At 39.2% G+C, this 15,273-nt stretch overlaps 1 protein-coding gene across 2 annotated transcripts in view; it reads left to right on the plus strand.

Annotated features, from left to right (window-relative positions):
• ADGRG4 (adhesion G protein-coupled receptor G4) overlaps positions 1-15,273 on the plus strand; it is a 120,928-nt gene that overhangs the window by 55,191 nt on the left and 50,464 nt on the right. For both annotated transcript variants that reach the window (XM_011994408.1, XM_011994409.1), the window contains 6 exons: positions 1,625-1,689; positions 4,429-4,468; positions 6,038-6,090; positions 7,636-7,799; positions 9,798-9,930; positions 11,818-11,936. In XM_011994408.1, coding sequence (XP_011849798.1) covers positions 1,625-1,689; positions 4,429-4,468; positions 6,038-6,090; positions 7,636-7,799; positions 9,798-9,930; positions 11,818-11,936 — 574 coding nt within the window. The remainder of the gene's footprint in view (positions 1-1,624; positions 1,690-4,428; positions 4,469-6,037; positions 6,091-7,635; positions 7,800-9,797; positions 9,931-11,817; positions 11,937-15,273) is intronic.

Consider the following 15,273-nt stretch of genomic DNA (forward strand, 5'->3'; position numbering starts at 1 on the left):
TCTTTCATAGTACCAATGCTAAAAGCTTTTATGGAATGTTATTATTTTCATTTGTTGAGATCTGTACATTTCCCTTTAGTGACACAAATTCTGAGTCTTTGCCAAATTTTCCTATTTGGGGAAAGTGGGAGAGCAGTGATAACAAAATGTATACTTAAATACAATGGTATTTAAGTATTATTGTTTTCTGAATTTTATTTTTTTCTCTTTTGAACACAGTGAATGTTTTACTTATCCTTAATTTTTTCTTGATATGACTAATACATACTCTCTGTAACAAAATCAGACATTGACATCGAAAACCCAGAAAGTAAATGTCCTCTCTAATACTGCTCTGTGCATTAACTCCTCTTAACAGTTTAAGGTACATTCTTTCAGATTTTTTTTCTGTGCATATTATAATGTTGATGCATGTGTGTTCTTTTACAAAATATATGTAATTGTACTAGTTATGCTATTTTTCAACTTGCTCCCCCTCCTCTGCACTTAACCATGTATCTTTGCACATATTCATGCTGGTAAATATAAATCATATACTTTAACAGATGCATAGGATTTCACTACGTGGTTGTATTACAGGTTTTTTTTTTTTTTTTTTTTTTTTAAATCCATTGGTGACATTTACGTTGTTTCTATCTTTTTCTCTATTTAGAAACAATGCTGGGCTGGGCACTGTGGCTCATGCCTGTAATCCTAGCACTTTGATTTGAGAGGCTGAGGCAAAAGGATTGCGTGAGCCAAGGAGTTCGAGACTAGCCTGGGCAACATGGCGAGATCTTGTTTTCTTTTTTAAAAAAAAAAAAGTTTAAGAAAAAAACAATGCTGAAAACAATTCCCTAGAAATAAATTTTGAGGCACTTTAGTATTTTTATAGGATAAATTCCTAGAATTGGAATCAGTAGATGAAAAGATGTGAACCTTTCACATTTAAATAGCTGTTACTAAAAGACCCCCCAGATAGGTGACATCAACTTGCACCATCTCCCAACAGCAAAAAATCATATGTTTCCATTCTTTCCCTGTCAGCACTTATTTTCAAGTGTCTATGGCATGGTTATAAATCCTTGAAAACGGGTGGGTGCATTAGTCTGCTCAGACTACCATAACAAGATACCACAGACTGGGTGGCTTAAACAACAGACATTTATTTTCTCATAGTTCTGGAATCTGGAAGCCTAAGATTAAGGTGCTGGCAGAGTTGGTTTCTGGTGAAGCCTGTCTCCTTGGTTTGCAGATGGCCATCTTCTCACCTGTGTCCTCACATGGTCTTTCCTCTGTGCACACGCATCCCTGGTCTTTCTTTTTCTTCTTATAAGGACACTGGTCCTATTGGAGTAGGGCTCCACTTTTATGATCTTGTTTAACCTTAATTCCATCCTCAAAGACCTTATCTCTGAATATAACCACATTCAGGTTAGGGCTTCAACATTTGAGTTTTGGAAAGACACAATTCAGCCCATAACAGTAGGTAATATGTAATTTGAAAAACTTAGTGGAGCAAATGGAAATGTTGAGCCAGCTGAAATAATGAGTGCAGCTTAATGATCACATCATCCCAGGTGACTTTGCTGAGTTGAACTAGAGGAGAAGAATAATGAAACTGATTTTTTTTTGTCTTGTACAGTTGAATTCTATATTTCAGAACAGTGAATTTTCTCTTGCTAATCTGGAAACCCAAATTAAAAGCAGGTACGTGAATGACATTTACTGTGGGTCAAAGGGCAATTTGAGGGCATTTTGGGTCTGTTCCTATCTGGAGGGGATGTCCTGTGTTTATGTCTGAGATTTAGGGCTGCCACATTTTTAGTTGCATCTTCCTTCCTGAGTAGGTTCGTTTTGGCATGAGGAAAAAATTTGTATTACTACTGTAAGGTATAAAGCCAATGCGAGAACAAAACAAAAGAAAACCAATAGGGGAAGTCATGCAGTTAGACTGAGTTACCTCTAATGCCCCTTTCATCTCTAAGATTCTATGAATCTGTGACTTATACAAAAATCATACCTTGAAGTGCTATGTATGGACAATGTGCGAGGATTTATAAGGCCTTTTATTTTGGAATGATTCACTTTCAGAAATGAGAAATTCCAAAGTGAACTTGAAATGTCTAAAGCAAGAATGTTGACTAGTCCAACATTTGCTTGGGGCACAAATTTCGAATGGTGATTGCAGTGAAATGGGCAGTATCGTGGAAACTATGGCAAACGCAATTGCTCACCTGGGAAGTATTTCCTGTATTCTTTCCCTACACACATACTAATCCTCTGTAAAGGGACACCCCACAGAAGTTCTTTGAAAAATAGGCATGGCTCTGTTAAGCCATGGCGACTGATTTTTAAAACGTAAAATGTTACTGCCTGTCTTCTGTACACTGGGATTTTGGTTTCTCTTACATATTCAAGTATTAATTATTAATCACATATTAATTCATATAAGTATTAATAGGGTCAAGAAAATTCATATAAATGAATGGAGGTAAATCTATGGTAGGTTATTGTCTTAGTCAGTTTTGAGTTACTATAACAAGTGCTATAGACTAGGTGGCTTAAGCCACAGAAATTTATTGCTCACAGTTCCAGAGGCTGGGAAGTCCAGGATCAAGGTGTTGGCAGGTTCAATGTCTGGTGATGGCCCTCTTCTTGCTGTGTCCTCAAGTGGCAGAGAGCAGAGAGACAGAAAGCTCTCCTGTCTCTTCTTATAAGGGTACTGTTTCAAAAAAATTCAAACTGTTTTTGTTTCTCTGCTGTCATACCAACACAACAATCAATATAGAAGATTTCTACCACCAAATGTGTGGGGATTTCCCCCCAACACACCAAGCAGCTGACACCGCTGGTTGTTCTCTACTTCAATTCTATTCTGGTGCTATCCTCTCAAAAATAGCTTCAGATCTCACAGGTCTCCAAGACTGCCCCTCACCCCAGACACTAGTCAAAAGTCCAGGCCTCCAGAACTTCTGACTAACTAACTTCAACTTGGGATTCCCATGACCCCCTCTTTGAGCTTGATTAATTTGCTAGAGCGGCTCACAGAACTCAGGGAAACACTTATGTGTATTGGTTTATTATAAAGGACACTGCAGAAGACACGAATGAAGAGATGTGTAAGGAGAGGTAAGTGACAAGGGGAATGGAGCTTCTCTGATCTCCCTGGGTGCACCACCCTCCGGGAACCTCCATGTGTTCAGCTATTGGGAGGCTCTTCAAACCCAGTCTTCTCGGGATTTTATGGAAACATCATTATGTCAGCATTCCTTTCCCAAGTCTCATAAGAGGCAAGACTCTTTCTGGAGAGGGTCTTAAGACTCACAATCAGAAAGGTGAAGAAAGATTAGAGTTCTGCCTTGGGGCAGGTGAAAGGAGGGTGGGAGAAGATCAGAGAGATTCTGTTTGCTGAAGCTAGCTTCTGAGGCCTAGCACGCCCGACATTATAACAAGACTGTAACAAGGGCTATGGGAGTTATAAGCCAAGAACTGTGAATGAAAACATGTGCGCGTGCGCGCGCGCACGCACACACACACACACACACACACACACACACACATATAACACCCCAGGCACCGATCCCATTCATGAGAGTTCCACCTTCATGATCTAATTACCCCTCAAAGGCCCCACCTCCTAATATCATCACACTGGGGATTGGACTTCAACATTGAATTTTGGCAGGACACAAACATTCACAACTTTTAACGCACTAAAACAAAACTAGAGATGTCTGGGGGTAAACAACATTCTTTTTAAAAACCGTGTCTATTATTTTTCCTTATTACAAAAGTAATATGTGACCACTGCAAAATCTTAGAGCTTTATAGAAATATATATGTGTGTGTGTGTATATATATATATAAAAAACCTGGATAGTAAAAATCTCTGAATACTTGCCTTCCCCTACTCCTCCAAGAACTCCTGTTAACAGCTTATTTTATTGATTTCTCTAGATTTGTTTTCACACATTTACTAAGAGAATAAGATCCTCCTCTACATACTGTTGGACAACTTTCTTTTCATGCCTTATAATACATCACGTATGCCTTTTCAGGCCAATATATGCAGATATAGCTCATTTGTTTTAATAATTGTAGAGGATTCTTTTATATGGTGTGCCATGATGTTTTCCTCCAATTATCTAATGATGGAAACTTGAGTCATTTCCACTTGTATGTCTATTTTTATGCATTTTTGCTGGTACCATTATGGAATAGATTCCTGGATTCAAGGTTAATAAGTCAAAGGCTTGCCACCGTTGTGGTATGCATGTAGTAAGCAAGCCCATTGGAAGTGTTTCTCTGGAGCTTCAGCATTATTTGAATTCCAGGCTGGGAGAAGTCTATTGTTCTGCCTCAGTGTTGCCTTTCTACTGATCTCGTGCCCTGCATACTTGGTACTATATTTCATTTTCCTATAATTTTGTAATGCTTTTGATACAGGGACATTTCAGAGGAAGAGATGGTCATGGATCGCGCTATTGTAAGTAATTTTTCAAAATGAATCTACCTGTGACCTATCCTATGCCTGATTAGATGTAAGTCAATAGCTCTTCCACCCAAGTGTATATTATCAGGCGAGGCTCTGTTGTGACAATTGGGGGTCAAATTATGTTACTTCCTTTGGGATTGGCACAAAAAGCCATCAAGAAAACATCCCCTGCTTTTCTGAACTATCCATGTGGCAGCTTTTTGAGGCACATTTTCTGGTCTATAGGAGTGTGGAATGACTCAGGGATTGTAAATGGTAAGTGAATTTCTTGGTTATAGATGTCTTGCAAGAAAGCCTAGCTCTTCCAAGAGTGACACAATTATTTGCAAAACTTGGATTCACACAATAAATCCACCCTCTATTTGTCCAGATTTGAAGCCAGAGTGTGATAAAACTATCTCCCATCATCCTTGCCCCAATTCTCAGTTCTTTTTCAATTGCCTCAAAGCTTTACAACAGCCCACTGTAAAATGAGTAGCAGACACACAGCTTTCCAGGTATTTAAGTATGAGGTAAATACTTGATGATACACAGTACAATCAAGTCCACGGTACAGGGGCCAGGTGCAGTGACTCACACCTGTAATCCCAGAGGTTTGAGAGGCTGAGGTGGGAGGATTGCTTGAGGCCAGAAGTTCACGACCAGTCTGAGCAACATGGGGAGACTCCATCTCTACAAAAAAATAATTTAAAAATATTAGCTGGGCACGGCGGTGCATTCCTGTAGTCCCAGTTGCTGAGGAGGCTGAGGTGGGGAGAATCATATGAGCCCAGATTTCAAGACTGCACTAAATTATGATTGTGTCACTGCACTCCAGCCTAGGTGATAGAGCAAGGTTCTGTCTCAAAAAAAAAAACAAAAAACAAAAAAACAAACCAAAAAAACCACTATGGTGCATTCCAAATTATCCACTATCATTAAAAGTATTTTCTGTAAATAGCTGAGTCATAAGTTTTGATGTATACACATTAAAGCATGATATAACTAAAAGTCCTGTCAATAATGGGTATAAAATCCTTTTGGTGATAATGTGGTCAAGCTGCCTGGGTTGGAACCCCTGCTTTTTCACTTCCTGACTATGAGACCTTGGGCAACTTAATTAACCTCTCTGTGCCCTGTTTCCTCATCTGTAAGATGAGGGCTGTTGGAAGGATAAAATGAGATAATCTATGTTAAATGTTTAACACTGGGCTTAGAACATAGAAAATGTTAGATAGTGTTTACAATTGTCAATAGCATGTTAATATCTAGACCCAGAAGGCTTGGATTCTGCTCCTAGTTCTGTGACTTGTCAACTGCGTGATACTGGGCAGACCATTTAACTTCTCTGTGACTCAGATTCCTCATGTAGCAAACAGGGTGACAATTCTTGCATTGCTCACCCTACACGGTTGGTGTGAGGAGTAAATGCATTGATGTTTTCGAGGCTAGTTTGTAGATGGCAATGGGTTACATAAATGTAAAGCATAATTATATAATTGTTGCTAACAATAAGCCCTGTACTCAGTTATGACATTTGTTTAAAGATTTCAGTGACTATGTACTTTTCTTTTGCATTAGTTGGAACAGAGAGAAGGACAAGAAATGGCTACAATTTCCTATGTACCATACAGGTAGGAAGTAGGAACTGAGTTTATTAATAGCTGGTACACTTAGTTCTGATTTTCCTTCCATTTAATTCCATGTGTGTGGCCAGTTGGCCAGAGTTGTCAGAAGGAGATCAAAGTACCCAGGGATTATTTCACATATGCTGTAATTAGGCCCTTGCCTTCATGAAGTATGTTGTTTCGGTTGGTCATGGCTCAGGCTAGCAGCCAGCCTGCTGCCCCTTTGTAGTGAAGAGAAAATGGGGTGGTCATAATCTGGGATGGGGGAGTGAAGTGTTTGTTGTGGTCAAAAAGGTCCACGAAATACTTGGCAGGGAAATTGGAAACAACAACAACAACATGGAAAGTAGCTTCGGTTCTGTTCAGACTCTTGGTCCAGCTCCTCCCGGAATGCTGGCTATTGTTGATCTGTTTGATGCACATCAGGAAGAACATATAGACAGAAAAGGCCCATGAAGAGGTCTTTAGAATGGAGTAGAGGGTCTGTTACAAGCAGGAGGAGAGGTTTAAAATGAAGACTCCTCTTTGGACTGGAAAGATGAAAGCTGAGAAGAGCTAGACTCCAAAGGAAGGAGGTAGGATGAGCAGGGACCTCACCAAATATAATTCAGGGGAGGGGCGGACATCACTCAGATTAGACATGGAGATAAGTTTTGAGTAAGTACAGGTATGCCTAACTTGCAACAGCTGGCAGGAGACTTAGCAAATATGTTCTTCAAAAAGCCATATCTACAAATGGAAATGGAAAAAAGATATAGGTAAGTTTTTGTATCTGAAATGTGCTTCCTAATGGAATATTAGAGGAATTCAGAATATTTGAGGATCTTGCTGTAGAGGATAGAGGATGAAGTCAAGGATGGCCCTATCCTTTCGTCAGTGATCTTTTAGTGGACGTAAATACTGAGTGAGTCTTTGTGACCATGGGAAACGTTATTTCTCTGAGGCTGAGTTCCATCATCTGTATTATGGGAATAATAATAGCATTACCTCATACGGTTGTTGTGAGAAAAAAGTGAATCAGAACATGTGGAGGAAGGGCTTCACAAATGTTAGCTACTATCATTATCATCATCATTATCATCATTATTACTTATTATAGAAATGAGCCTTCTTCAGAACACTTCTTTATAGACTAATTGAGCATCATATGCCTATTTGCCTGATTTCAGTACTGATGGGTAAATTGGAGACCAGAAGAATAAAAGGTTCTCTCTGAAATAATAAATCCTGAAAACTCCATCTTCTCTATTAATTATTACAAACTCTTAGAGAAATCTCAAGGCTAGCAATTTCAACACAATGCGTATGTTACTGACCATTCTTTTGAAAATAGGTTTTGCATTGTCTGTTTTGGATAAGAGAAAATTTATCAGAATATTTCAGTATGCTGTCTTCCATCACTTCTTAAAATTGGCCACGTAATAGCTGTAAAATGTTTGACATTTATGAACTACCAATTAAATCAGCTGTACAAAAATTTCAGCATTGCAGTCCAAGTTGCACTCCCTTGACATAACTGCAACAATCTTTCTTTTTTATTCTGCTTTGTAGCTGTGTTTGTCAGGTCATCATAAAAGCCAGCTCTTCCTTAGCATCCTCGGAATTGATGAGCAAAATCAAAAGTAAAATACATGGCAACTTCACGCATGGAAACTTCACACAAGATCAATTGACGTTATTAGTAAACTCTGAGCATGTTGCAGTGAAAAAACTAGGTAATTTTTTGGGGGGGTGGATATTGCAGTATGAACTTACTTCCTTTATTATAAAACTCATAATGCATACCTGGTTAAGAATTCTGAGTTCAGAAAGGAGAGAAGTCACCTTTATGCTTTTTCCATATTCTTGGTACCCACTTGATCTGATGACCTTTCTACCTTTAAGAACCTATGGAAGAACAGACTGCTGGAGGAGTTACCAGAGACTGCTGGTCGGCTCTGGATATTAGCAATGGTCAGTCCGTCAATGGAATGGGAGGATTTTCCCTCTTGCATAAATACCCAGAGACCTGAAGAGCTTCCTCATTAACACACAGTAGATGCCCAATAGATAATTGCTAATTTATTGATTGACTCAGCCATCTTATTCATCTTGGCAAGTGATCTGGGAACTGTCCCAGATTTCTCTCATGGACATTCTCTGATTAGCAAAGCTTTATTGGTAAAAGTGTGAGGTTACCAGGCCACTCTACCTCCTTCCCAGTTCAGCTTTATTCCTTTTCCCCAATAGACTGCTGTAGAAATCATTGAGCTCACACAGCTCTAATGCCAGATAACACACACAGGCATTAGAACGCAAAATCCTTGGCAACATACTGATTAAGCATCAGAGGGCAGCCTGTGACAGTGCAGGGGTGTCAGTGAAATGGAGGGCAGAAACATGTTGAAGCCACAGGCAGAGCCCACCATGTAAATGACACTAACGAATGTGTCGTAAGAGTGAGAGGAAGGCACCTTTCACTCTCACTCAGGGTGGAGACTGGGATAGCTGAGCAAAGCTGGCTGGGCCACTTCTCACACCATTCTCTCAACACCTGAGGGAAATATTTCCAGAATCAGGGCCATGAAACCCAGTGAGTGCTCAGTAAAAACCGGGAACTTATCATATAGACTTAGCCCAGGTCACATCTCCCTTCATGTGACAGCAAAACCTTGCCTTAACAGCCCTCTGTGGAAGTTTACCCTGTCCCTCAGCACCAACATCGAAAACAGAGCCCTAGACTGTGTGCAGTGGCTTACACCTATAATCCCAGAACTTTGGGAGGGTGAGGCAGGAGGATCACTTAAAGTCAAGAGTTTGAGACCAGCCTGGGCAACAAAGCAAGACTCTGTCTCTACAAAAAATAAATAAAAAAAAAAAAAATAGCGGGACATGGTGATGCATGCCTGTAGTGCCAGCTATTCAAGAGGCTGAAGCAGGAGGATAACTTGAGACCAGGAGGTTGAGGCTGCAGCGAGCCATGATCACGCCATTGCGCTCCAGACTGGGTGACAGAGTAAGACCTCAAATAACAAACAAACAAAACAGAGCTCCCCTGTCTATATTGATCATGTCAGATACACTGAGTTTACTAAAACAAAATCCATCTCACAGTCCGTTAAGAAGGGGGCCATCCCAGAGAGAGAAGTTGGCCTACAGTCTCCTATCTTTGGACATAAAACTGATAACAGTGGGTACCTCAGAAGCTGGGCAATTGGTAGGTGGGAACTTTTGACTCTACACTCCACCGTGTGGCTTGAATTTTTTCAATGCATGTGTATTGTTTTAAAAACAAGACAAAACAATGTCAGGTGAGGTGGCTAATGCTTGTAATCCTAGATCTTTGGGTGGCTGAGGCGGGAGGATTGCTTGAGGCCAGGAATTTGAGACCGGCCTCTATAACATAGCAATACACTGTCTCTACAAAAAATTTTAGAAAAACGTATCTCATAAACCGGTTGTTTTAATGAAAAGGACTAAATATGTCGTTATACTGGGTGGTTTGTTATTTTAAAAAAACCACTCCATATAATGATATTTTCAGTAAGGCCTGGTCCAAATAGCTAGATAGAAAAAGTTTTCTTTTTTATTTGCTGATCTTTACATGCAGCGTAATAGTGACGTTCATAATAACATATAATATTATATTATTATACAGTAATAATAATAATGGATGTTCGTAATACTTTTAAGTGCCTCTTGCCCTTTGAAATGTGCATACATTTTCTCTGTAGAGCCTGGAAATTGCAAAGCCGATGAAACAGCCTCCAAATACAAAGGGACTTATAAGTGGCTATTAACCAACCCTACGGAGACAGCCCAAACTAGATGCATAAAAAATGAGGATGGAAACGCCACAAGAGTCTGGTATGTACAGGCCAAGTTCTAATTGCTGATCCAGATATACAAAGGTCTGCTTAATTGGGGACATGTTTCTATGTCATTTGTCTGAGCATGCACCCTTCCTCCACCTCTAGTGCCGGTCTTTCTTTCTATTACCTTTTGGACCTGTTTAAACATATGCGTGCAACATAATAAGAAAAATTTTCAAGGAGACAAAAGATAAAAGTTATCCATCATCCCAGAAGAAAATTCAAGAAGACAAAAGAGAAAAACGTCACCCATAACCCTACTGCCTGAACATAGCTGTTTTTAAGTTGACATATTTTTTTCATCTAGCCTTTCTCTGTATGCCTTTAAGTTTTATGTAGCAGTAATCACTGTCCTTGTATCAATAATGTAATTTACCATTTCATTCAATGGTTTATCAAACATTTTCCATGTTTTACATTTATGATCTTAATGTTCATTTCGAAAAACGACCTTGGAAACTGGTCTACAGTTGATGGGCTAGAGTAATTTACTAAATCACTCTTCTATTGTTGACTTTATCATTTTCCTTTTTAAAATCATCAGCCCTCTTTTCTTACTCTCTGCTGTTCATGGTTTATGCCATTAACTTAAGTGGGCAAAACCGGAGGGGCAGCAGGTTTTGACAGAGGCTTAAAAGCACTCTTTTAGAAAGCAACATTACGGGCTTTCCTTTTCCTCCCTGTGTCTAATCAGTCAGCAAGTCCTGCAGCTTTGACAGTCATAGTCAGAGCCTACATCGAGCCTTTCCTTTCCAACCCCACTGCCAGTACCCTGGTGCAAGCCGTTATTGCCCACTATTAGAGCTGTCTCCTTGCCATCTAGCTTAACGGTACGCCTTACCCACCTCCGCCAACTATATTCTACACTGCTGCCAGCATAATTTTCCTGAAGTATGGCTGCTGTCATGCCACCGTCCTGCTCCAGCTCCATATTGCCTCAAGAATTAAGTCGAAACCCCTAAATATAGTCCTTCAGACCGTGGGCTTCCTCTCCTGCTGTCTCACTCGGCTTTCTCCCTCCCTTTATCATACGCTCCAGTCAAAATGACCGTTTGCTGTTCTGGGCTCAATGGGCGCTTCCCGGGTCTCTTTCTCTGCTTGTGTTGTCTGCTCTTGGGGTTGGGGGAAGAGATTTTTCTCTACCTCTGTCCTTTCAGCGCACAGCTCAGCTCAAATGCTGAAAGTAACGTCTCTTTCCTTGGTGGTTTGATAGATTCAGTTTTCTTTATACAGTTTTTCATCTTATATTTGCTCTAAGTTTCAAGTAGTTACATTTAGAGTTTTAAACCCTCTATTTACAAGTTCCTTGAGGGAGCGATGAAGCCCTGCCCTGTTTGCCTGTGCTACCTATTACCTTCCTAGAATGGAGTGGTGCCCAATAAATGTGTTAGCTGACTTGAAATGAACTGCTTTGAATTGGGTGAGACACAGGGGAGGGTGGATGATGAGGGCCAATGAGCTATCGAGGGCTCTATATTAATTGTTTTAAGTTAATATGCTGGATAGAGACCACGTTCCAACAGGAATTTCCCCTTAAAAGAGGGGTAAGAAGGGACAGTGAGAGTAAAGAGTTATGTCTAGAGGGCCGGAATCTCTGTCTTGACACTTGGTCAGCAGGACATTCCCACACCCCATTCCCAGCTTCCTCGCCTGTTTATCCACTCCCCTTTCCCCTTCCCACATGTTGACCCTAGATTCACTTGCTCCCTAAGAGCAAAATTTCTTCATTTCACAAAGAAGTACTGGGCTCCCACCTTTGCTATCTATGCCAGGGGGCTGGGGGCAGGTGAGGAGAAGGCATGCTAGGGATACTCCCACTATTTGCTTTAAGATTATCCTTGCCTCATCCTCTGATGAGAAAGCTCTTTCCTCTTTTTTTCAGTTCAATCAGCATCAACACGGGCAAATCTCAGTGGGAAAAGCCAAAGTTTAAACAATGCAAATTGCTTCAGGAACTTCCTGACAAGATTGTGGATCTTGCTAATATTACCATAAGTGACGGTAAGATTGTTTTGTACATATAAGACAAATTATGGAACTTCGATTACTTTGCCTACTTGACCTCAAACCAGAGAGAGTATAGGCAAATCCCACTTAGGAAAATCTACCTTACGACAATCCAATTTCAGAACAAAGGTAATTAATGTTGGTGGAGGTGGTGGTGGGGCATGAGATGTTAGGACTATCAGTGTTTCAGTGATTTTTGTTTGGTTTTGCTATATACATATTTTTTTCTTTTCTTTCTTTCATTTTTTTTTTTTTTTTTGAGACAGAGTTTCACTCTTGTCACCCAGGCTGGCGTGCAATGGTGCGATCTCAGCTCACTGCAACCTCTGCCTCCTGGGTTAAAGCAATTCTCCTGCCTCAGCCTCCCGAGTAGCTGGGATTACAGGCGCCTGCCACCACACCTGGATGTTTTCTTGTATTTTTAGCAGAGGTGGGTTTCACCATGTTGGCCAGGCTGGTCTCAAACTCCTAACCTCAAGTGATCCACTTGCCTCAGTCTCCCAAAGTACTGGGATTACAGGTGTTAACCACTGCAGCCGGCCTTATTTTACTTTTTTGACTAATTGTTGTTTTTATTTTATTTTAATTTTTAAAAAGTTTTAATAAGTAATACTTCACCAACTTCAATATTCAAAAAACAAAAAGGGTATATGTAAAACATCTCCATCCCACTGCAGACCTTAGCCATTCAGTTACTATCCACAGAGATATTTTGTGGATCCCTTTTATAGATCCATAATGAAATGTGTATATATATATACACACACACATATATATACACACACACACATACTCCCCCTCACTTTTTGTACACAAAGTGGAGCATGCTATACACACTATTCTTCACGTTGCTTTTTTCTGTTAACAATATATTGCAGAGATTATTATATCAGCATATAAAGAGTTTTCTCATTATTTTTTCCCCTCTGCACTGTATTATATATACCACAGTAAATGTGCCACAAATTATTTAACCTGTTTCCTATGGATGAGTATTTAGGTTGTCAGTAACATTTTTCTATGAAAACATGACTGTACAACTATTTTTGTGTTTTTGTCATTGTAGGGAAAATAGTATAACATACTTTAAAAAATACTCACATTTTTGATAGTGTATAAGATGTTTTAGAGTTAGCATTGTCTAAGCAGCTGATATAGAAGGTTGCATTTCTTTCAAAAATACATTTGTAGACCATGTTAGCTTTTATTTTCGTTTGTGACGCTGTTAGCATAATTCATATTATTACGTAAAAGAGATTCAAAATAAAGAGTATCTCTTTAAAAAAAAACCACCGCTTTGATGAATATTACACATATGTCACAATTTTGAGAAGATAGGGGTATACCTAAAGGATAAGTCCTTGAATGTGGAATTGCTGGGTCAATCACACTTTTGATGGTGTCAAAATGCTCTCTGTAATAGTTATAGCAATTTAGATTCCCACTTGCAAGGTATGAAAAGTGCCTTTTTTCACAACTCCTTCGTCAACACAGCATGTTTGTTATCAGACTTCTGGATCTTTTTGCGATATGATAAGCAGAAATTGATATCTCAATGTAGTTTACAAACTTTTTAATGGAGATATTCGCATATCATAAAATTCACTTATTTAATGTGTACAATTTAGTGGGTTTTTAAAAGCATATTCACTAGATTGTGCAACCATTATCACTGATTCCAAAATATTTCATCACCCCAAAAAGAAACCCTGTACCCATTAGCAGTCTCTCCATTTCTCCCCCATCCCAGCTCCTGGCAGCCACGAATCTACTTTTTTATCTATGAATTTTGCCAGTTTGGGGCATTTCATGTTTCTGAGGTTCATCCAATGTTGTAGCGTGTATCATTGCTTCATTCCTTTTTATGAATGCATTATATTCCATTATATAGATATACCACATTTTGCTTATTAACTCATCAGCTGACGGACATTTCTTTTCCACCTTTTGGCTATTATTAAAAATCTGGCTATACACATTTATGTACAGATTTTATGTAGACATATGTTTTCAACTTTCTTGGGTATACATCGACGAGTAGAATTGCTAGGTCATATGGTAACCCTATGATTAGTTTTTGAGGAACTTCAAAACTGTTTTCCATAGCAGTTGTGCCATTCTACATCCCTGCCGACTCTGTATGAAGGTTCCAATTTCTTCACATCCTTGTAAACACTTATTACTATTGTCTGTCTTTTAGATTATGACTGATAGTAATGCCCCCCAACGCACCTTTATTCTTGGTGTTAGTAATTTGTGTCTTCACTTTTTTATATCCTGGTCAGTCTAGCTAAAAGTTTTTAAATTTTATTAATTTTTATAGACTTTATTTTTTAGAGGAGTTTTAGATTCCCAGCAAAACTGAGTGGAAAGTACAGAGCTCCAGCATATGCCCTCCCCCAACCACATGCACAGACTCCCCCATCATCAACATCCCCCACTAGAGTGGTACGTTTGTTACAATTGAATGTACACTGACACATGGTTATCACCAATAGTTCATAGTTTTACATTAGCGTTTACTCTTGCTGTGGTACATTGTGTGGGTTTGGACAAATGTATAATGACACGAATCCACCATTACAATATCATATGGGATATTTTCACTGCTCTAAAAGTCCTCTATACTCCACTTATTCATCCCTCCTTCTTCTCAACCCCTGGCAATCACTGATCTTTTTACTATCTCTCTGTTTTTGCTTTTTCCAGAAGGCCATATAGTTAGAATCTTACAATATGCAGCCTTTTCAGATTGGCTTCTTTCACTTAGTTATGTGCATTTAAATTTCTTCCATGTGTCTTTTCTTGGCGTGGCAGCTCATTTCTTTTTGGCACTGAATAATATTCCATTGTCTGGATGTACCACAGTTTATTTACTCATTCACCTACTGAAGGACATCTTGGTTTCTTCCAAGTTCTGTTAACTATGAATACAGCTACTAGTAACATCTGTGTGCAGGTTTTTATATAGATGTTAAGTGTTCAACTCATTTGATTAAAGAACAAAAGGTGTGGTTGTTGGATTGTGTGATAAGAGTATGTTTAGTTTTGTAAGAAGCTGCCAAATTGCCTTCCAAAGTGGCTGTACCATTTTGCATTCTCATCAGCAATGAGAGTTCCCGTTGTTTCACATTCTTTCCAGCATTTAGTGTTGTCAGTGTTTTAGATTTTGGCTATTCTCATAGGTGTGTAGTGGTATCTCATTGTTGTTTTAATTGGCAATTCCTTAACGACATATGGTGTTGAATAGCTTTTCATATGCATATTTGCCATATTTATGTCTCTTGTGGTGAAGTGTACTCTATAGGTTGAATGTTTGTGTGCCCCAAAA

Source organism: Mandrillus leucophaeus, unplaced genomic scaffold (genome assembly GCF_000951045.1).
Source record: "Mandrillus leucophaeus isolate KB7577 unplaced genomic scaffold, Mleu.le_1.0 Scaffold456, whole genome shotgun sequence".
Taxonomy (NCBI): domain Eukaryota; kingdom Metazoa; phylum Chordata; class Mammalia; order Primates; family Cercopithecidae; genus Mandrillus; species Mandrillus leucophaeus.